Source organism: Rhinatrema bivittatum, unplaced genomic scaffold (genome assembly GCF_901001135.1).
Source record: "Rhinatrema bivittatum unplaced genomic scaffold, aRhiBiv1.1, whole genome shotgun sequence".
NCBI lineage: Eukaryota > Metazoa > Chordata > Amphibia > Gymnophiona > Rhinatrematidae > Rhinatrema > Rhinatrema bivittatum.
In genome coordinates, this window is record NW_021820844.1 from 81,634 (window position 1) to 104,710 (window position 23,077).

General features: G+C 51.1%; 1 protein-coding gene across 1 annotated transcript; it reads right to left on the reverse strand.

The window, feature by feature from the left end:
- Positions 1 to 879: 879 nt before the first annotated feature.
- On the reverse strand, positions 880 to 23,042 carry LOC115082212 (zinc finger protein 665-like). Its single transcript, XM_029586462.1, has 3 exons — positions 22,916 to 23,042; positions 11,674 to 11,751; positions 880 to 3,671 (listed from the first exon to the last, which is right to left on the reverse strand). The coding sequence occupies exons 1-3, from the start codon at positions 22,944 to 22,946 to the stop codon at positions 1,009 to 1,011; spliced, it is 2,772 nt and encodes a 923-aa protein (XP_029442322.1). The 5' UTR covers positions 22,947 to 23,042; the 3' UTR covers positions 880 to 1,008.
- Between the last annotated feature and the right edge of the window lie 35 nt (positions 23,043 to 23,077).

Sequence of the window (23,077 nt, forward strand, 5' to 3'; positions counted from 1 at the left end):
CGGAAGCCCTGGGCAGATGGTCGAGGACAGCCAACTTGACAGGGAATGGAAGTCCTGGACAGACGGTAGAGGACAGCCGATTGACAGGAGTGAGGTCCTGAGGGCGAGCAGCTGAACAGGATCATTGAGCTTGCAGATGTTCTGGATCATTGTCCTGCAGATGTGAGAGCTTGAACCCCCAAGCTTGGAATCGAGTGTTCTGAAGTCCACGGGAGCGTGGGCTACCAACCACGAACATGGAATCAATTCTTGGAGGCGCAGAGAGTTGGACTCAATCCCACGATCTTCAGATCAAGGTGTCCTTCAACTTAGGCACTGCACCACATGCCAAGTCAAGGAATGAGCAGAGGAAGTCTTTTATACTTCCTCTGCTCCAGCTCATAAGGAACAGCTGAGCCTGGTTAAAGGGATCATGTCCCTTTAAGGCTAATGAAGAGGCGGCGGCCATCTTTGATTTTGTCCCACGGAGGAGAGACGCCGCAAGGGGGGAGCAGGACGGCTCCCCCTGCGCGGGCAGCTCGGGAGGCCGTGCGGGAGCAACGGCCAGGATCGGCGCAGGAACGCTGCGGCTAAGGTAGGGGGGCGCGGTTGTAGGTTGCCCCAACTACGAACATAACAGTGTAATTTTCATAGGTAACATATCAGGGAGTGCTTGGAAATTCCTCTGAATCAGACTAATATGGATTCTTTTTTGCTTCCTTAGAGCAAATATGTCTGCAACATTTACCAAAATCATAACATTTAAACCATTTTGCAATGCTTATGGACTCTTTTGTGTTTATTAAGGTTAAGTATTTGAGTGAAACAGATACCACAGTCAAAACATTTAAATGGTTTCTCACTTGTATGGATGGTTTTGTGGTTTTTAAGATGGCATAGTTGAGTGAAACATTTATCACATTCAGAACATTTAAATGGTTTCTCACCAGTGTGGACAGTTTTGTGGGTTTTAAGATTGGACATTCGAGTGAAACATTTATCACATTCAGAACATTTAAATTGTTTCTCTCAAGTATGGACGGCTTCATGTCTTTTAAGAAGTAACATTCTTGAGAAACATCTATCACATTCCGAACATTTAAATGGTTTCTCACCTGTATGGATGGTTGTGTGGTTTTTAAGACTGGATTTTTTAGCAAAACATTTGTCACATTCCGAACATTTAAACGGTTTCTCACGAGTATGGACGGCTTTGTGGCTTTTAAGAGTGGAGCTCTGAGCAAAACATTTATCACATTCAGAACATTTAAATGGTTTCTCACCAGTGTGCATTCTTTTGTGGACATTGAGATGGGAGATTTGCGCGAAACATTTATCACATTCAGAACATTTAAATGGTTTTTCCCCAGCGTGGGCAGCTTGGTGGGTTTTAAGAAGGGATATTCTACCGAAACATTTATCACATTCAGAACATTTAAATGGTTTCTCACCAGTGTGCATTCTTTTGTGATTTTTGAGATATGACATTTGTGTGAAACATTTATCACATTCAGAACATTTAAATGGTTTCTCGCCGGTATGCATGGTTTCATGTCTTTTAAGAGCTGACATTTGTGAGAAACATTTATCACATTCAGAACATTTAAATGGTTTCTCGCCGGTATGGACGGTTTTGTGGTATTTAAGACCAAAGATATGAGCAAAACATTTATCACATTCAGAACATTTAAATGGTTTCTCACCTGTATGGACGGCTTTGTGGCTTTTAAGATTGGACATTCGCGTGAAACATTTATCACATTCAGAACATTTAAATGGTTTTTCCCCAGCGTGGGCAGCTTGGTGGGTTTTAAGATAGGATATGCTACCGAAACATTTATCACATTCAGAACATTTAAATGGTTTCTCGCCGGTATGGATGGTTTCATGTCTTTTAAGAACTGACATTTGTGTGAAACATTTATCACATTCAGAACATTTAAATGGTTTCTCGCCGGTATGGATGGTTTCATGTCTTTTAAGAGCTGATATTTCTGCGAAACATTTATCACATTCAGAACATTTAAATCGTTTCTCACCAGTGTGCATTCTTTTGTGGACATTCAGATGGGACATTTGTGCGAAACATTTATCACATTCAGAACATTTAAATGGTTTCTCACCTGTATGGACGGTTTTGTGGTATTTAAGACCAAAGATATGAGTAAAACATTTATCACATTCAGAACATTTAAATGGTTTCTCACCTGTATGGATGATTTTGTGGGTTTTAAGATTGGACATTCGCATGAAACATTTATCACATTCAGCACATTTAAATGGTTTTTCCCCAGCGTGGGCAGCTTGGTGGGTTTTAACATGGGATATGCTACCGAAACATTTATCACATTCAGAACATTTAAATGGTTTCTCGTCGGCATGTATGGTTTCATGTCTTTTAAGAGCTGACATTTGTGAGAAACATTTATCACATTCAGAACATTTAAATGGTTTCTCACCGGTATGCATGGTTTCATGTCCTTTAAGAGCTGACATTTGTGAGAAACATTTATCACATTCAGAACATTTAAATGGTTTCTCACCAGTGTGCATTCTTTTGTGGACATTCAGATGGGACATTTGTGTGAAACATTTATCACATTCAGAACATTTAAATGGTTTCTCACCAGTGTGCATTCTTTTGTGGTTTTTAAGATATGACATTTGTGCGAAACATTTATCACATTCAGAACATTTAAATGGTTTCTCGCCGGTATGGATGGTTTCATGTCTTTTAAGAGCTGACATTTGTGCGAAACATTTATCACATTCAGAACATTTAAATGGTTTCTTGCGTGTATGGATGGTTTTGTGGCTTTTAAGATGGGATTTTCTAGAGAAACATTTATCACATTCAGAACATTTAAATGCTTTGGTACCTGTGTGAATATTTGTGTGTTTTCCTAAACTAAATTTCTGACATAAATCTTTATCCCATTCAGACCATATAAATGACTTCTCTCCCTTATGACTTCTCTGATGAACTTTAAGCCAGGATCTATATCTGAAACATTTTTCACATTGAGAACACTTAAAAGGTTGGTCTTGTCTGTGAATTTGTTTCTGTTCTCTCAGGTTTGATTTCTCAGTAAACCTCTCCTCACATTCAGGGCACTGAAATGGTCTTTCTCCAGAGTGAATTCTTACATGTCCTATCTCAGCTTGGAAGAAAAAGCATTGTTCACACTGAGTGCATTTTAATGGTTTCTTTTTTAGGTGATCTTTTCCATGTGCTGTAAGTTTTGTATTCGTAGGGGTCCTTATCTCTTCTTCAGAACCTGTAAATGTTGTTTTTTCCTTTTTCTGATATTGTTGGATAGATGTGTGACTTGTCCTTTCAGGAAACTTGTTCCCACATTCAATAATTTCTTGCTGTTCAACAGATTGTAAGTTTGTGGTGAAGTTTTCTGAAGTGTCAGCACTTTGAAATGGAGTCTCTCCTTCACTGAGTCTCTGAGTTTCTACAAGACTGGGACAGAGGTTGAAATTTCTTCCTCGTTCAGAACATGCATATGGACTCTCTCCTTTCTGGACTTCTTCTTTCCCCCTGGGTGATGTTACTCTACTGATACCTCCTGGATACTTAGCTGAAGGTCCTGGGCTGTCTCTGGAGGGGTCTCTCTCTTTCCATTCTTCCGTCTGCTGCCTATCACACATTCTCTGCATCTCACTATTATTCCTGAATCCATCTTCTGGTGCATAAAAGCGAGAGTATGATTACTACATTTACAACAATGGAGGGAGACGTATATAGGAAGATAGCTTCATCTAATCACTGAATGGCATTAGGGTGACTATGGATCCCTATCATATATAATAGAGCCTGGTGCTGCTTGTAGACAGGTACAGGTGGGCAATAGCAATGAACAGAGGGGAACAGACCACGTCTGACCTCATTCTGCTGGTTCTGTGCCTCTCATCCTCACCTCCAGTCTCTGTTCTGTTTCCCTTCACTCACCAAAAACTCTGCCACGCCTTGCAGGAGACCTGGGATTCATTCTGAACCCGGGCCCTGAACCTCAGACCTGTCAGCTTAAAGCAAGTGAACTCTAATGACTTAGTAATGAGAATTTAACTGAGAGCCAGCATTAAAATTCACCTTCTATGTGGAACGTTTGAAATTCTCATAAGCCAAAGACTGAATGTCAATTCCCATTGAATGACCAAACTAAAAAGGTGAATAAAGATTCAATCACAAATCTTACACAATTTACTGCAGTTTTTAACGACCATCACAATAGGCTCTGCCAGTCAATAGACCTTCATCTGCCTTATATTTAATCAGTGGTCGCAGTGACAAAAGAAAATTATTACTTACCTGCTAATTTTCGTTCTTGTAGTACCATGGATCAATCCAGACAGTGGGTTATGTCCCCAATCCAGCAGATGGAGTCAGCACAAGCTTTGAGGGGGCGTATCCATATATACCACTACCCCCTCTGCAGGAGTTCAGTATCGAGTATATCAAAGCCCGAGTAGAAACCCCCGAAGGATCAAGTTTGTGAAAAACAGATAATGAAAAACAATTGTAACCGCAACAAGGAACTGCAAACATCCTACCAACTTGTAGGGAGCTGTGAAAAACAGCGAAAAGAAACGACGGTGAAGACACAGAACACTGCGAGCAAGAAGGAGCGCAGAGCTGAGCAGGATCAAGAACCCAAACGCGGTGGGCGTCTGGACTGATCCATGGTACTACAGGAACGAAAATTAGCAGGTAAGTAATAATTTTCTTTTCCCTGTACGTACCTGGATCAGTCCAGACAGTGGGATGTACCCAAGCTTCCCTAAATCGGGTGGGGTCCTGCGAGGCCTGCTCGGAGAACCTGCTCGCCAAAGTGTCCAGAGACCGAAGAGGAGAGGTGCAGACGATAGTGCCTCGAGAACGTGTGTAACGATTTCCAGGTGGCTGCTCTACAAATTTCTTGCGAGGATACCGAGCGAGACTCCGCCCAGGAAGCCGCCTGAGAACGTGTAGAATGCGCTACGATTCCGGGTGGGGGAGTCCGACCCGCCCCAATGTAGGAAGCAGCAATGCCGGCCTTCAGCCATCTGGCAATGGTAGTCTTCGAGGCCTGAGACCCCTTCTTAGGACCGGCCCAGAGTACGAAGAGACGGTCAGAGGTCCGGAACTCATTTGTAGCCTCCAGATAGAGACGCAGAGTGCGCTTTACATCCAAGAGACGGAGAGACTTCGGTTCTGAAGAAGAGAAGGACGGCAACTCCACCGTCTGGTTCACATGGAATGCAGAAACCACCTTCGGAAGGAAGGAAGGAACGGTGCGAAGCGAAACTCCAGAGTCAGAGAAACTGAGATAGGGCTCTCTACACGACAGAGCCTGCAGCTCCGAGATGCGACGAGCGGAACAGATGGCCACAAGAAAAACAGTCTTGAGAGTGAGATCCTTTATCGTTGCGCTGCGCAGCGGCTCGAACGGTGGTCCCGACAGGGAGCGAAGCACAAGGTTAAGACTCCAGGAGGGACAAGGGTCCCGTAACGGAGGATGCATATGCTTGACACCCTTGAGAAAACGAGCAATGTCAGGATGCTGTAGAAGAGAGCCCCCAATCCTCAATAGCGAACCAAGGGCGGCCACCTGAGTCACCGTAGTGAATTATAGGCGAGTCCTTTTTCCACCCCCGCCTGTAGAAACTGAAGGATCTGAGGTACAGAAGCCTTAGCGGGTCTCGTGGCTTGGCTAGTACACCACAGCTCGAACACCTTCCAGATGCGGACATAGGCCGCCGACTTCGATGTCTTTCGCGCCCGCAATAGCGTGGATACTACCGCCTCTGGGTAGCCCCGACGCCGCCTCTCAAAAGCCAGGCCGCAAGACAGAAGAGTTCTGCCTGCTCGAAAAATACCGGGCCCTGATGTAGGAGCTGGGGGATGTGCCCCAGCCTGATTGGCCCGTCGATCACCAGCTGTAGCAGGTCCGCAAACCAGGGCCGTCTGGGCCATTCTGGGGCGATGAAAACCACGGTCCCCTGATGGCTTTCTATTCTGCGGAGCATCCTGCCCACCAGGGGCCACGGTGGAAAAGCATAGAGCAGAAGATGTGGGGGCCACGGAAGGACCAGGGCATCCACTCCCTCCGCGCCGCGCTCTCTCCGGCGACTGAAGAAGCGTGGAGCCTTGGCGTTGAGAGCGGACGCCATCAGATCCAAGTGGGGGGCTCCCCACCGATGGACGAGAAGTTGCATCGCTGTGTCGGAGAGGGACCACTCTCCTGGGTCCAGCAGTTGACGACTGAGGAAGTCCGCCTGGACGTTGTCCACCCCGGCGATGTGCGAGGTCGCTAGCCGGACGAGATGACGCTCCGCCCATCGCATCAGCAGCGCCGCCTCGAGCGCGACCTGCGGGCTGCGCGTGCCTCCCTGTCGGTTGATATAGGCCACGGTGGTAGCGTTGTTGGATAGAATTCTGACCTCCCGGTTCCGAAGAAGCGGGAGGAAATGTCGCAGAGCTAGCCGAACCGCTCTGGTTTCCAGACGGTTGATGGACCACTTTGCCTCCACCGTGGACCACGTCCCCTGCGTGGCGCTTCGATCGCAGACTGCGCCCCAGCCCGCTAGACTGGCGTCGGTGGTCACCACCACCCAATTTGGCAGATCGAGGGACACGCCACGGGCCAGGTTCGACGGATCCAACCACCAGCCCAGACTGTCCCTGGCAGTCTGCGGGAGCGGGAGAATCACCTGGTAGTCCTGCGATACTGGTTTCCAGCGGGAGAGGAGCGCCCACTGTAGGGTCCTGAGGTGCGCGAAAGCCCAAGGCACGAGGTCGATGGTGGACCCCATCACTCCCAGGAGTTGCAGGTAGTCCCAGGAGGTGGGCTCTGGTAACGCAGAGAACCGTCGTGTGTGATCCCGCAAGGATTGCGCCTTGTCCTGGCGCAGAAAAACTTTGCCTAGCAGGGTGTCGAAGGTCGCTCCCAAAAATCCAAGCGTTGCGAGGGCAGGAGGGAGCTCTTGGAGAAGTTCACTACCCATCCCGGGAAATGAAGAAACCGTACGACTCGAGTCACCGCTGAGCGTCCCTGCTCGAATGACTTCGCCCGAATGAGCCAATCGTCCAGATAAGGATGAACCAGGATGCCCTCCTTCCGGAGAGCTGCAGCCACGACTACCATAATCTTGGTGAAGGTGCGCGGCGCCGTCGCCAATCCGAACGGGAGAGCCGTGAACTGAAAATGCTGGTCCAGGATTTTGAAACGAAGGAAACGGTGGTGGTCCGGGCGGATGGGAATGTGCAGGTAGGCCTCCGTTAAGTCCAGGGAGGCGAGGAACTCCCCCCGATGCACCGCCGCAATCACTGACCGGAACCGAATGACTTGAAGGGATTTGACGACTTCCTTGAGGTCTAGGATAGGCCGGAAGGCACCGTCCTTCTTTGGCACGACGAAATAGATGGAATAGTGGCCCGAGCCCACCTCTCCGAAAGGCACGGGCGCAAAATCGCCTATGTCCCGGAGCCTGTCCAGAGTCAGCTGCACCGCGCTTCTCTTGAGGTCCGAACCACAGGGAGAAAAGATGAACCTTCCCTACGAGGGGCGGACAAATTCCAATGCGTAGCCGTGTTTTATGGTATTCAGGACCCACTGGTCCGAAGTGATCCGCGCCCACTCCGCGTAGAAATACGTTAGCCGGCCCCCAATCCTGGGGACAGGGGAGTGGGCGAGACTGGCATCATTGTGAAGACTTGGTATAGGGGTTCCCGGTTCCGGGAGTAGTGCGTGCGGGCCGACGCCCGCGAAAGGACCGCGACCAGGGCTGAGACCTGGGGGCGGAGGGCCGGGAGCCCGCCTGTCTGTATCCCCTGTATCGCCGCTGTGCTCTGGCTCTGGTCCGAGAAGAAGAAAATGCTCTGGATGGTCGAAACCTATCCTCCGGCAGCCGATGAACAGCGTTCTCCCCCAGGGACTTGATGATCTGATCCAAATCCTCCCCGAAGAGGAACCTGCCCCTGAAGGGAAGAGAGCCCAGACTCGACTTAGAGGACGTATCAGCGGCCCAATTGCGTAGCCACAATAGTCATCGTGCCGCCACTACCGATACCATGGATCTTGCGAGGACCCGAAAAAGGTCGTACGAGGCGTCCGCCCCATACGCCACTGCGGGTTCCAGCCGATCCGCCTGGGCAGCCTCATCGGCCGGCAGGCTCTGAGATGTGAGGAGTTGTTGCACCCAAAGGAGACCAGCCCGCTGGGCAAGCGAACTGCACATCACCGCCCGCATGCCCAGTGCGGAAACCTCGAAGACCCGCTTAAGGAAGACTTCCAACTTACGATCCTGTGTGTCCCGCAACGCCGCACCTCCCGTCACTGGGATAGTCGTCCTCTTCGTGACCGCCGACACTGTGGAGTCCACCTTTGGGACCTTGATGAGGTCCAGAAAATCTTCGGGGAGCGGGTACAACTTTTCCATGGCCCGGCTGCTCTTCAGGGAGGCCTCCGGGGTGTCCCATTCCCTGGTGAGAAGTTGTAAAAACGAGTCATGAATGGGAAAGGCCCGAGCCCTCGGCCGGAGTGCCGCCAGGACTGGATCTCCCTTCTTTGAAGAAGTGACGACAGCGGGAGCTACTGGGGCAGGCGGGTCTGGAGGCGGGTCCAAATCTAATTCCTGAATGATCTGCGGGATGAGGTCGTCCAGCTCTTCCCTCTGGAAGAGGCGTAGGGTACGCGGATCATCCCCGTCCTGCGTGCCGTCCCCTTGTCCCCCATCCGGGAGGTCAGGTTCCTGTCCCGCTGGGTCTGGTACCGCCCCCACCGCCGCGGGCGCAGAGCGACCCCGTGTAGGAAGGCGGGAGGCCCCCACTCCCGGAGGGTCGGGGGGGGGCCGGCGCCGAGGGCGACATCCGTGGTATCTTAGGGGGGGGGGTCCCACAGGTGTTTCCAGCCCCTGCAGATAAGCTGTGTGCATGAGCAGGATAAACTCCGGAGAGAACCCCGGCCTGCTCGGGTGCGCTTCGGGGGCGGCGTGGTTCCTGCTCCCTGGCTCTGGGTGCTTGGTTCCTGCACCAAAATCGGGGGGGCACCCCCGCTTGTAGAATCCTCCAGGGAGCCGTTCTCCCTCGTGGCCTGCGCCTCAGGGCGCTCAGACTGTAAAATGGCCGCCGTTCCCGCCAAAAATGGCGGAGTGGCCGGCCCGCGCCGCCCGGGCAAAAAAGAGAAATCAGTCAGGGACTGTGAGGTACCTTCCCCCACGGGAAAGCATCGTGCACAGATGCCCTCCCGTGAAATTTGGGACCCCGGGTCACCGCAGGCCGCACAGCATGACGGCCGCGGCATCGGGATCGCCGGGGGAGAGAGGAAAACGGCGCCAAAAATGAGAAAAGCCTCGGGGGGGCCACGCGCACAAAAGCGCCGCTGCGGGGGGGGGGGGGGGCCCGGGCAGCCCTCACTGCCCGCTGTCCGAAAATAGAGGAGGGTGCCGCGGGGGGGCCTTCCCGGCCACACGACCCGCCCCAGACTTCTTTCCCTAAGCGCCGCAGCAGCCCTCGAGGAGCTGCAAAATGGCCGCGGGTGAGGGAGTGAAACACGAAGAGGCCGGCTCCACCGGCTTTCGCGGGCACCGGGGGCTGTGCTGTGAAATAAAAACTACAAAGGAATAAAACCCAACTTACCCCCGGCAACAACGAGAAATAAACAGCACGGCCGCAGAGAAGAGACAAGGAAGATAAGCCACTCCCCAAAAGTTGAAAGGACCCTGCCTTACTTTTTTTTTTTAAACTTAATACAAACTTGATCCACGAGAAAAGACAGCAACAAGCCAGACAATCAAGCAAAAAAGTGATAAAGAAGGAAAAGGAGGAGAAGCCCGATTCCCCTACTCGCATCTGCTGGCGTCAGAAGATACTGAACTCCTGCAGAGGGGGCAGTGGTAGATATGGATAGGCCCCCTCGAAGCTTGTGCTGACTCCATCTGCTGGACTGGGGACATAACCCACGGTCTGGACTGATCCAGGTACGTACAGGGAATGCACAATTTTTATATTTTGATCATAAAATGCAAATAAGACACATCTGCTTCTCTCTTTTCTTCTTAAATATCACAAAAAAATCCAGACACAGGCTGTGTTTCAAAGCGGAGTCTGCATGGGGGGAAATCACACAGGAAATCTCATAAGCGGTGATCCACGGCCTCATTCCTCCTTACATTCAGGTGCATTGGCTCTGCCGGCATTTTAAACTCTCGGTGCCAATTTTTAACTTATTGCAAGTAGAGGAAGTTACAAAGAGGCCACTGCTTAAATATAAGGCAGATGAAGGTCTATTGACTGGCAGAGCCTATTGTGATGGTCGTAAAAACTGCAATAATTTGTGTAAGATTTGTGATTGAATCTTTCTTCCCCTTTTTACTTAGGTCAGTGAGAAATACTCCACAGCACCCAGGAAGAAAGAGAGAAATGATGGCAGAAAAGGACCAAATGCTCCACCCAGTCTGCCCAGCAAGCTTACGCCAGTATCTGCCGCACCGTGCAGGTTACCCCCATGCTTATCAGTTTCCCAGACTGTAAATGTCAGGGCCCTCGGATGCTGTTTGAATCGAATTTCCTTTAACCAGTGCCGTAGAAGCAGAGAGCAAGGATGGAGCTGCATTAACAGTGTCAAGGCTTAATTGTTAAGGGTAGCAACTGCCGCACCAGCAAGTTACCCCCAGTTACCCCCATGCGCTCTTTTCCTCACTTCCATCCTCGAGCCTTTAGGGACCTGCAGTGCTTATCCCTTGCCCCTCTGACATCTTTCACTGTTTCTGTCTTCACCACCTCCTCCGGAAGGGCCTTCCAGGCCTCCACCACCCTCTCCATGAAGAAATATTTCCTGACGTTGGCTCTGAGTCGTCCTCCCTGGAGATTCACTACCTGACCCCTAGTTCTACTGATTTCTTTCCAAAGTAAAAGGTTTGTCGTTGATTGTGCATCGTTAAAACCTCTCAGGTATCTGAAGCTCTGTATCCTATCCCCCTGCTCCTCCAGGTTTATACATATTTAGGTCCCTCAGCCTCTCCTCATAGGTCTTCTCATACAGACGGGCTCCAGAACTGAGCACAGTACTCCAGGTGAGGCCTCACCAAGGCCCTGTACAAGGGGACTATCACCTCCTTTTTCTTACTCGATATTCCTCTCTCTGGGCAGCCCAGCAGCCCTCTGGCTTTACCTATCGCCTCGTCACATTGCCTCGCCGCCTTCACATCACCAGACACAATCTCCCCAAGATCACTTTCTTGCTCCATGCACAACAGGCTTTCACCCCCATCACATCTTTTGGATTTCCACACTCCAGATTCATGGCTCTGCACTGCTTGGCTGCCTTATCTTCGACCACCGTTCAGGCTTCCTTAAATCCCATCTCTTTCTCTCTACCTCTTTCCGGCGTGTCCATTCTGTTGCATATCTTAGCATCCGCAAACAGACAGACCTTACCTTCTCTCCCGTCCGCAATGTCGCTCACAAAGATACTGAACAGGATCTGTCCCACAACCCATCCCTGGGGCAGGCCCCTTAACACCGCTCTCTCATCAGAGCAGCTTCCATTTACCATCACCCACTGCCTCCTGTCCCTCAACCGGTTTGTAATCCACGTCACCACCTTGGCGCTCACTCCCAAGCTTCTCATTTTGTTCACGAGTCTCCTATGTGGGAGCGCATCGAAAGCTTTAAAGTGTTGTGTTAGGAAGGAATTTTTTGCTCACCGCTCTTGGTCTCCGTCTCCTCCCCGCCCATTCTCAGGATCTCTGCTGTAGGGTCAGGACTGGGACCTCGGCTGCCTGCTAGAGAATGAGATTGTGCCTTCAGCTTTTAAACAGTCTGGGATATTGACCTAAGAAAGGCAAAACCTGAACTGCCAATCGGTTTTCTCAGCATTAAGTGCACTTACGTGGGTAAATGGCTTTAGAAAATTGCTAGGACGGTCTGTTACATTTGCACGCGTAAAGGAAAATTATGTTCTTACCTGATAATTTTCGTTCCTGTAGTACCAAGGATCAGTCCAGACTGCTGGGTTATGCCTCCCCTCCAGCAGATGGAGTCAGAGAGAAAACTGAAAGCACCCCTTAGATATACTGGTGTGCCACCTGCCATCCTTCAGTATAAAGTTTAACAAAGCAGAAGAAAGCCAAAACAATCCTCCGCCAACTTAGCCACGAATAAAACCATGGCAACTGTCTAGATCAAATAGTTAAACTCTCACATTCCAAAAACTGGCGAACATTAACAGAACTTCAAAAAGGGCACCACCCCTCTAAAGTCAAAGAAAAGGGATAGGCACCTACCGTGCTGAAATATTGAAAAAGAACTGGCTAGTGGAGCGGACTCACTGGATAGACAATAACGGGCGGGCGTCTGGACTGATCCTTGGTACTACAGGAACGAAAATTATCAGGTAAGAACATAATTTTCCTTTCCCTGTACGTACCAGGATCAGTCCAGACTGCTGGGATGTACCCAAGCCGCCTCAATTGGGGTGGGACCCAGAGAGTCCCGCTCGAATGACACTGCTGCCAAAGGAATCGGCTGATGCTCCTCTCACATCAAGCCGATAATGACGAGTGAAGGTATGCAAGGACTTCCACGTTGCTGCACGGCAAATCTCCTGGCTAGAAACCAAACGACTTTCTGCCCAGGAAGTCGCCTGAGCCCGCAGAGAATGCGCCTTGAGCCCCTCAGGAACAGACTTACCACAGCCAATGTACGTGGAAGCGATCGAACTCTTCAACCAACGCGCAATAGTTGTTTTTGATGCCTGTAGACCATTTTTGGGCCCCTGCCACAGGACAAACAAGTGATCCGACCTTCTGAACGCATTAGTGACCTCCAAATATCTCAGGAGCATGCGCCGCACATCCAAACGCTTCAAATCGGAACCGCGCGAAGACTTCAGTTCTGACGCCGAGAAGGAAGACAATTCCACTGTCTGATTGACATGAAAAGCCGAGACCACGAAGGAACCGTACACAGAGACACGCCAGCATCCGAAATACGTAAGAACGGTTCCCTGCACGAAAGTGCCTGTAACTCCGACACCCGACGGGCCGACGCAATAGCCACTAGGAACACGGTTTTGAGCGTGAGATCCTTTAGCGAGGCCTGCCTGATAGGTTCAAAGGGGGCCTTGATAAGACCTTTGAGCACCAAATTCAAATTCCAAGAAGGACAAGGGGGTCTAAATGGGGGGGCGCAAGTTTCCGAACGCCACGCAAAAATCGAGCTATATCCGGGTGACCTGCGAGAGAGGACCCGTCCACTTTGCCCCTCAAACACCCCAGAGCCGACACCTGAACCCTCAGAGAGCTGTAAGCCAACCCCTTCTTCAAGCCCGCTTGCAAGAACGTAAGGATATCTCCCACTGAGGCCCGGCGTGGCGGAATTTTAGATGCAGCGCACCAGGAGTCAAACACCTTCCATACTCTGGCGTAGGCGAGCGTGGTGGAGGGCCTGCGCGCCCGCAGGAGAGTGGAAATGACAGGTTCTGAATATCTCTTCCTCCTTAACTGCCTCCTTTCATAAGCCAAGCCGCTAGACAGAAGCGGTCCGCCCAATCGAAAAATACGAGTCCCTGCCAAAGCAGGTTCTGAAGATGACCCAACCGCAGAGGACCGTCCTGCGCCAGATTGACGAGATCCGCGAACCACGGTCTTCTTGGCCACTCCGGGGACACTAGAATCACTGGCCCGCGATGGGACTCTATGCGTCTTAACACCTTTCCGATTAGAGGCCACGGGGGAAACACATAGAGGAGGATGTGACGAGGCCATGGAAGCACCAGAGCATCCACCCCCTCCGAGCCGTGTTCTCGCCGTCGACTGAAGAAACGCGCTGCCTGCGCATTCTGTCGAGTCGCCATCAGGTCCAGATGCGGTATTCCCCATCGACGAGTGATGAGACTCATTGCCGCGGCCGAAGAGCTCCCATTCTCCGGGATCCAAGAATTGACTACTTAGATAATCCGCTTGTACGTTGTCGACGCCCGCTATGTGGGTGGCCGCTATGCGGGATAGATGACGTTCCGCCCAGGACATTAACAGTGACGCCTCGTCCGCAACTGGCCGACTTCTTGTGCTGCCTTGACGGTTGATATACGCTACTGTGGTTGCGTTGTCTGATAGAACTCGCACCGCCCGACCCTGTACCAATGGAAGCAGGCGGCGCAAGGCGAGACGTACTGCTCTGGTCTCCAGACGGTTGATGGACCAAGTGGCTTGAAGAGGGGTCCATGTTCCTTGTACAGCTCGTAACTGACAGACCGCTCCCCAGCCGGTCAGACTGGCATCTGTCGTCACCACGATCCACAGGGGCAGCTCTAGGTCGACTCCCTGCAATAAATTGTCCGGGATTAACCACCAAGCCAAACTGGAACGAGCCGGCTCCAACAGCGGTAATTGGACGCCGTAATCCTCTGATTTCTGGTCCCAGCGTGAGAGGAGAGCGCGCTGTAAAGGACGCATATGCGCAAAGGCCCACGGCACCATTTCCAGAGTAGAAACCATATGTCCAATGACTTGTAAATAATCCCAGGCCGTAGGTAACTGGAGAGTGAGCAAGGTCTGCACCTGAACCATCAGGTTCTCTAGTCGCTGCTGAGTGAGGAATACCTTGCCCTCCGAGGTATCGAAACGCGCCCCCAAAAATTCCAGTTGTTGACTCGGGACCAAGTGGCTCTTCGCGAAGTTGACTGCCCAACCTAATGACTGAAGTTGTTGTACTACCGACTGGACTGCTCGTCGGCACTCCGCCTCTGACTTCGCCCGGATGAGCCAATCGTCCAAATAGGGATGCACCAGAATTCCTTGGCGCCGCAGATAAGCGGCGACCACGACTAGAACCTTGGTAAACACCCTCGGGGCCGTGGCCAGCCCGAACGGAAGGGCGCAAAACTGGAAGTGCTCCCCCAAAACCATGAATCTGAGGTACCTCTGGTGATGTTCTCTGATCCCGATATGAAGATACGCCTCGGCCAGATCCAAAGAAGCCAAAAATTCTCCCTTGTGGACGGCCGCAATAACAGACCTTAGCGTCTCCATCTGAAACCGGGGAACACGCAAGGCCTTGTTCACTCTTTTCAAATCCAAAATTGGGCGAAACGTACCTTCCTTCTTTGGGACCACGAAGTAAATGGAATACCTGCCGGTTCTGGTCTCCTCCAGAGGAACCGGCAATATTGCTCCCAGAGACCGCAACCTGTGCACGGTGTGGGCGATAACCTGCCTCTTCTCCTGAGGACCGCAGGGAGAGACCATAAAAAGATCCCGGAGGGGCCGAGCAAAGTCCAACTCGTAACCGTAACGAACGACGTCGAGGACCCACTGATCCGACGTGACCTTGACCCATTCCTCCCAAAACAGGGACAAGCGACCTCCGATGCAGGGGAGGGAGGAATGGGCCCTGCGCACCTTCATTGCTGGCGGACGAGTTCTGCGAGAATCCCGGACGCTGTGGACGCCTGCCTCGAAAGGACGGAGACCAAGGCTGCGACCTGGGACCCTGCTGTTTCTGTGGGAAAGGAGCCCCCCTTCCCATACGAAACCGGCGTTGGCCCCGAAATCGGGACCGTACATTCCCAAAAGAACGAAATGAACGGGGCTTGTCCTCCGGCAACTTATACACTTTGTTGTCTCCCAAGTCCTTAATGAGCTGATCCAGCTCCTCCCCAAACAGCAACTTTCCCTTGAAGGGAAAAGAGGCGAGGCGCGACTAAGACGAGGCATCCGCCGACCACCGTCTAAGCCAGAGCAACCGCCGAGCGGCGACCGCCGATGACATAGTGCGGGCCGAAGTTCTCAACAAATCATACAAGGCATCCGCTGTGTAAGCAACCGCTGCCTCCACACAGTTAGCCTGCTCAGCCTCAGCTGGTGGGAGCTCCTGCGTGGTAAGCAACTGTTGTACCCAGCGGAGAGTAGCGCGCTGAACCATACTGCTACATGCCGCTGCTCGGACACCCAGGGCCGCTATCTCAAATATGCGCTTAAGAGCACCTCCAACTTACGGTCTTGGAGATCTTTCAAAGCCACCCCTCCCGTAACGGGTATGGTAGTGTGCTTAACCTACAGCCGTCACTGCAGAATCCACGGAAGGGACCTTAAAGATATCCAAAGAATCTGCAGGCAGGGGATACAACTTATTCATTGCCCTGCTGACTCTCAGGGATGCCTCTGGCACCTCCCACTCTTTGGATACGAGCTGTAAAACCTTGGCATGTAAGGGAAAAGTCTGCGGGGGGGGCCCGTAGACCTGCCATAGCTATGTCCCCTGTGGAAGTGTCAGTGTCCTGCTGCGGCGCTGGGATCTCTAACTCCTTCAAAACATGAAGGATCAAAAAGTTAAGTTTGTCTTTGCCAAACAGGCGCAGAATCTGGGGGGTCATCGCCCTCGAGCGCTCCCAGAGCATCAGAGACCTCTGTCCCTGTGCCATCCGGAGACCCTGCGCCATCCGGAGATCCCTGGGTGAGATCCGGATCCCAGGGATCCCCCTTTCCCCCCAGGGAATAAATTCTGGCTGCATCCGAACCACCCGTTTTGCCCCGAGACCCCGATCGGCCCTGCTCCGGAGAAACTCTGGGGACCTTAGGGGGGGGGGGGGGGTTTCATCCGGCTCCCAACCTGCCTCCGCGTCCAAAAACGCTTGATGCATTAGTAGAACAAATTTTGAAGAAAAAGGTACTTTCCTTTTGGAGCCCCCCGCGGGGTGGTCCCGAGGGGGAGGGGCCCGGGGGGCCTCCACCTCCGATCCGCTGCACGGGCTCAAGGCAGGAGGAGAGTTATGAGAAAAATCCTCCTCCTCCGATGCCGAATCAGCAGGCTGCCGCGTGGTCAAAATGGCCGCCGGCTCCCTAACAGTGGGGGGGCGGGGCTGAAGACCGCGCGGCTGCCAGGCTCCCCACACGCTCCGAGGAGGAACGAAAAACTGAGCTGCGGGCTGCGCTTGGCCCCCGGGAGGGTCCCTCGCCTCCGGGAATGCAATGGGAGCAGAGACCCTCCCTGGAGAGTTGCGCCCCTGCCCTGCCACAGGCCGTGCAGGCCGAAGATCGGGGCATCCTGAGGCTGGAAAAGTAAGTAGCTGGCCGGGAGCAGGCAATTCGCGCCAAAACAGTCCTGCTGCAATCGCCGGGGAGGGCCTGCGCGATCGGCGCCAAGCCCCACCGGGGGAAGGCCAGGTAACCACGCTCCCCGCTCGATCGACCTCAGCGCCGACAGCGCAGCCTAGAAACACTGCTATCGGCTAAAAAAAAAAAGAAAGCTGAAAAAGAGAACCGCGACGAGACCCCACTAAACCCCGCCTATCAGCCAGGGCCTCCAATCGGAGCTCGGCCTGCCGGGTTTTAAAACTCAGCGCGGCTTACCTGCTTCCTCTTTGTCCTGCTGCAATCGCCGGGGAGGGCCTGCGCGATCGGCGCCAAGCCCCACTGGGGGAAGGCCAGGTAACCACGCTCCCCGCCCGGTCGACCTCAGCGCCGACAGCGCAGCCTAGAAACACTGCTATCAGCTAAAAAAAAAAAGAAAGCTGAAAAAGAGAACCGCGACGAGACCCACTAAACCCCGCCTATCAGCCAGGGCCTCCAATCGGAGCTCGGACTGCCGGGTTTTAAAACTCAGTGCTCTGTGCGGCGCCGCGCGCCGGGCGTCGCGCACACGAAGGAGCACGACAAAGGGGCCCCTTTGTCTCGCCCCTTCGTCGCAGCCACAAAGGAGCACCAACCCAGCAGTAAGGAGTGACCATAAATCTATCACTTATATACCGTGACCGACAACAAAGCATCCGAAACCAGACGAATTTCGCAACGGATACCGCAACGCTCTGCCTTCCCAACCTCAACTGCATCCCATCCCTCCTCTACAGAGGCTCGCGCGGTCGGCGCCACCCAATCGGGGTAAGAGCCTTTCACCTAACCCGCCTACCAGCACATCAGCGCCAGACCTACACATGAACTCCCTGCTACCTGTCTTGGCGATATCCGAAATTGCCTTAAACAACAGACTAAAAACAAACACTCAGGATAGTACACAGCCTCTGAATGTCCTTTACTGGTGATCACCCTGTATTTCACTGTAGCTTTGCTCGCCCTCTTATGCGATTATCGTCAGCCTTACTAGTAACTCATCCAACACTGCCTTCGAGTGTACCATGTTGCTGAATGTACCCAATACTTCTTGTAACAAACCTGTCATATTTACAAGTTACCTCTACTACCTAACCATTGCTTCTTACACTCTACCACTCCAGCTATCTCTACAGCCCCCCCCCCCCCCCCCCCCACGCATCTGGTATTATAGCTCTCACCCTAGTCTCCTTCCTGCTACTGGAACCATGTGCCTACTCCCCATCCCAAGACGGCACCGCCCACTACTACGTAAGCCCCCTACAATACCCCCCCCACCCACCCCTCGCAAATCCCTCATACCTATTATGACCCCACCTTTCTCACAATTTCCTAGGTTTAACAACCTAGCCATTACCCTCTTCAATGCCCAATCCATTCAAAAAAAAGGACCTATACTAAATGATCTGCTTACAGACGACAATCCCGACCTATGTGCCATCACCGAATCCTGGTTAAAAAACACTGACCAGGTTTTCCTTAACCAGCTCCCAACAAAGACATACGACCTCCTCTCCATCCCAAGACCTAAAAAGAGAGGTGGAGGTCTACTCTTAGCAGCCAAAAAAAACTCAGCCTCAAGCTCCAATCCACTCAACCCCCGCCCAAATTAGAAATCGCGCTATTTACATCTAAATCCCTGCAGATCTGCCTAGTCTACGCCCCCCCAGGCTTAATTGAACAAGATCCCTCACCCATCACTGAATATCTCACTGTCAACATCAAAACAGACCTTCCCACCATTATTCTAGGGGATTTCAATCTCCATGTGGATGCCCACCCCGCCACCCCCGCCTGCGATGTTCTACTGGACACCCTCAAAGCCCTGGGTTTCAATCAAATCGTCACCGAACCCACACACAAAGCGGGCCACACACTCGACCTAATCTTCGTGAACTCTAAAATAACCATTGCCACCCCCCCTGTAATCACCCTAGTACCCTGGTCAGACCATTTCCTCATTAATGCAACCCTTGAACCAAAGCCCACACACCTTCCACACAAAAACACCATAAAACTATCTCCTTCCGTAAACACTGTAGTACAGAAGAGCTCACCCTAGCTTTCGACAAAATATCTAACAATATCGATCTCACCGACCCAGACACTGCACTCCACTCCTGGAACAATCTCACAACGACCATAGCCAACAAGATATGCCCCATCATCCACAAAGAAATACCCATTGCACAACGTGAGAAAAGAAAACCATGGTTCTCCACCAATTTAAAAACAATGAAACAAGAACTAAGAGCTAAAGAACGCGCCTGGCGCAAACAACCATCCGCTACACTTAAAGCTACTTACAACAATACCTTGCACGCATACCGTCATGCAATTACCCAAGCCAAGCGTGATTTCCACGCAGCCAAGATCCACGACTACCAATTTAATGCAAACTGCCTTATTCACATACGTCTCAGAACTCACCAACCCAAACACAACCTACCCTCAACGAAACCAGCTCCAACAAAAGATGCGAAGAACTAGCTCTCTACTTCAAAACAAAGTCGACAATATCCTTCTTCACTTCCTGACCAACGTCACCCCCCTCACCCCCATCCCTAATGACAAAAAGAGTCACCCTTAGAGAATTTGACCTCATCACCAACATAGAAGTAGAAGCTATCCTAAAAAAGATGAAACCTGCCACACACTCCTCAGACACCCATTCCTCAAAAACCCTTCTCTCTATTACCCCCCGCCATCACCAAACCTATTAAGGACCTAATCAACTGCTCCATTACCGCAGGCAGTGTCCCAAACCCACTCAAACTGGCCATAGTTAAGCCCCTCCTAAAGAAATCCACCCTTGACCCCCACAGACCCAGCCAATTACCGTCCGATTTCCAATCTTCCTTTCTTATCCAAAGTCCTAGAGAGGGTTATTAACAAACAACTGACGGACTTTTTAGAAAGACCACAATGTCCTCCACACTCAACAGTTCGGCTTTCGTAAAGCCCGAAGCACCGAAACCCTACTACTGGCCATGACAGACACCATACTCAAAGGTATGGATCAGGGAAACTCGTACCTTCTCGCCCTATTAGACATCTCAGCTGCCTACGATACAGTCAAACCATCAAGTACTAATGGCTCGCCTAGCAGAAATAGGCATCGCAGGTACAGCCCTATCATGGCTCTCCTCCTACCTCACAAACAGAGAATACGTAGTAAAAATCGACAAGCACGAATCCTCCACGCATACCCATCACGCAAGGTGTACCCCAAGGCTCATCCCTATCCTCCCACCCTCTTTCATATTTACCTCCTACCCCTATGCCACCTCCTCTCCGACCTAGGCCTGAATTCTTCCTATATGCAGACGATGTGCAGATTCTTCATACCGTTTCAAGAATCCATAAGCGAATCCTTGCAACGCTGGGAATCCTGCCCTCACCACTATAAGCGCCTTGTTATCTGAACTCCATCTAGCTTTAAATACCTCTAAAACAGAATTACTTATCATCTCCAACCAACCTAGAACGTTTCACCCTCCCCATGCGACAGAACACTCCTCAAAATTCCACCACAAACCCTCTCTCAGACCCAATCTGTAAGAGACCTGGGCGTCTTCATAGATCAGCACCTAAGTTTTAAACCCCACATCAAAACTCTACTTAGGGGGGTTTCTATAAACTTAACATCCTAAAAAAACTCAAACCTCTCCTCCCACACCAATGATTCCGCACAGTCATACAGACCAACCATGCTCACAAAATTAGACTATTGCAACTCCCTGCTACTAGGACTCCCCGCCACCACCATCAAACCCCTTCAGATTCTACAAAACCTCATGGCTAGAATCATAACCGGTACGCGCAAAGAGACCACATCACCCCTATACTAAAGGACCTACATTGGTTGCCCATCTCCTTCCGCTCACAATACAAAACCCTCACCATCCTTCACAACACCCTCCATAACACACAACCACACCTGGCTCGATGAAATGCCTCATTACCGACCTCCTCCAACCGCCCCACAAGAAACAACCCATACCGGCACTCTCCACATCCCATCCCTCAAAGCAGCACACTCAACCCATACCAGAGGGAGAGCTTTCTCAGGTCGCTGGCCCCACCCTCTGGAACTCCTCCCCACCCCCCTACGCCAAGAGACATCCTTTCACAATTTAAGAAAGGAGTCAAGACATGGCTTTTCCGACAGGCCTACCCCGATACAAACCAAACCTTAATATCCCCTTAGCCCCTTGCTCTACCTTATTATCCTTGCTCCCCCCCTTTCCCAGGTCCTTCCTCTGAGAAACCTTTCCCAATGAATACCGCCTGCTTCAACGTCTTCTATAATCCTACTTAGTTAAGTGATCCCATGTACATCAGCCATCTGTACATAGTATCCCTCTTCTCTGCCTTTCTCTCCCCCTTTTCGTCAATCAAGCCTTTCTCCCCCTCCCTTTCCTTTTTCCCCCCCGGTTCTCTCCCCTTTTCCTCTATCTATAACTTCTTTTCCCTTATTTAATCCCCCTTTTTCCCACCTTTCCCTACTTACCCCTTTTACTTATCCTTTTACCTTTCCCTTTCTTATCCCCCTTCCCCACCCTTTCCCTTACTTTTCCCATTTTCCCACCTTTCCTACCTTCTATCTACCCTCACCCTCCCCCCCCCCCGCACTACCCCCTGCCTACCCCCCCTTTCAAACCTACACTTCCTCGTTTTCCTTTAACATTATTTATTTTGTTATACTTTGCTTTGGTTTTTTTCTGTTGTTACTTCTCGTTTTAGTAACTTCCTATTGTTGCAATGTCATTTTGTCATATTGTTATATTGTGTATATTGTTATACTGTATCTCCCAACTGAGTTCTATGTAAACCGGCATGATGTGTTTCACGAATGTCGTAAATAAAGTTAATAAATAAATAAATAAAAATAAATAAAACAGTAGCAAGAAGAAAAAATCGCCGGGTGAAGAAACCTCACCCCCTCCGGAGTCCCTGGTCCGCGCGGCAGGCTAGGGCTATAACTGACCTCAGCCTGTCCCCAACAGGATTTACGGGTCCTCACACTAAATGTAAAATAAATATATATATACATATATTTATTTTTTTTTACCAAGAAAAAAGAGGCCCTCTTCAGGTAAGAAACCTGGAATCAACTAGAAGAGATGGGGGAGGGTGACCGGACCACCGGTAGACTTTCCCCCCGACCAAAGGGACACAATAACCGGGAAATGAAAAGAGAGCAACGCTCTCCCAGCCTGCCTGTATGCTACAGAAGAATACGCTGCGCTGAAACAGGGAAAGAATAACAAAACAAAACAGTCCCTTATTAATATCTTTTTTTTTTTTTTTCAAACTAATTAGAGAAATAACTAATTGATCTAGACAGTATAACTGAATAAATTAATAAATGACACCTGAAAGACTTTTTGTCAGGATCTAGACAGGACTGCAGGTTATGCCTCTCAATCTGCTGGAGTCAGAGGAAATACTGAAGGATGGCAGGTGGCACACCAGTATATCTAGGGGGTGCTTTCAGTTTTCTCTCTGACTCCATCTGCTGGAGGGGAGGCATAACCCAGCAGTCTGGACTGATCCTGGTACGTACAGGAACTCCTTTCATAATTCTCCTGCTGGGGTCCCACAATCCCACAAGGATGGAAACCGTTTCCTGTGCAATCCCCCCCTCCCTCCTGCTGCTCCCCCTGCCTTCCTCCCTCTTACTGTTCCCACGAGGGGGGTTTCCTGCTGCCACTGGGGAGCCCTCCACAAAGAAAGGTCAGAGGTCAGGGGACATGATTTAACGCCTCCTCCTCGCTGTGTCTGGCCCAGAGGAAGGCCTCGTGTCTCAGCAATGTTTGGATCAGCCCAGCAGTACCTTTAATCCAAGCTGCATCGCCTGCCTTCATGCAGCTCCTCACAGGCGCCTGGGATGCTCAGGTTCCCTCTGTTCCTCAGATCTCGGGGGCTCAGTCCCACGTCCTTCTTGCTTAAATCGGATTAATAAATGTCAGGGGGTGACACTGGGGGAGCCTGTTAT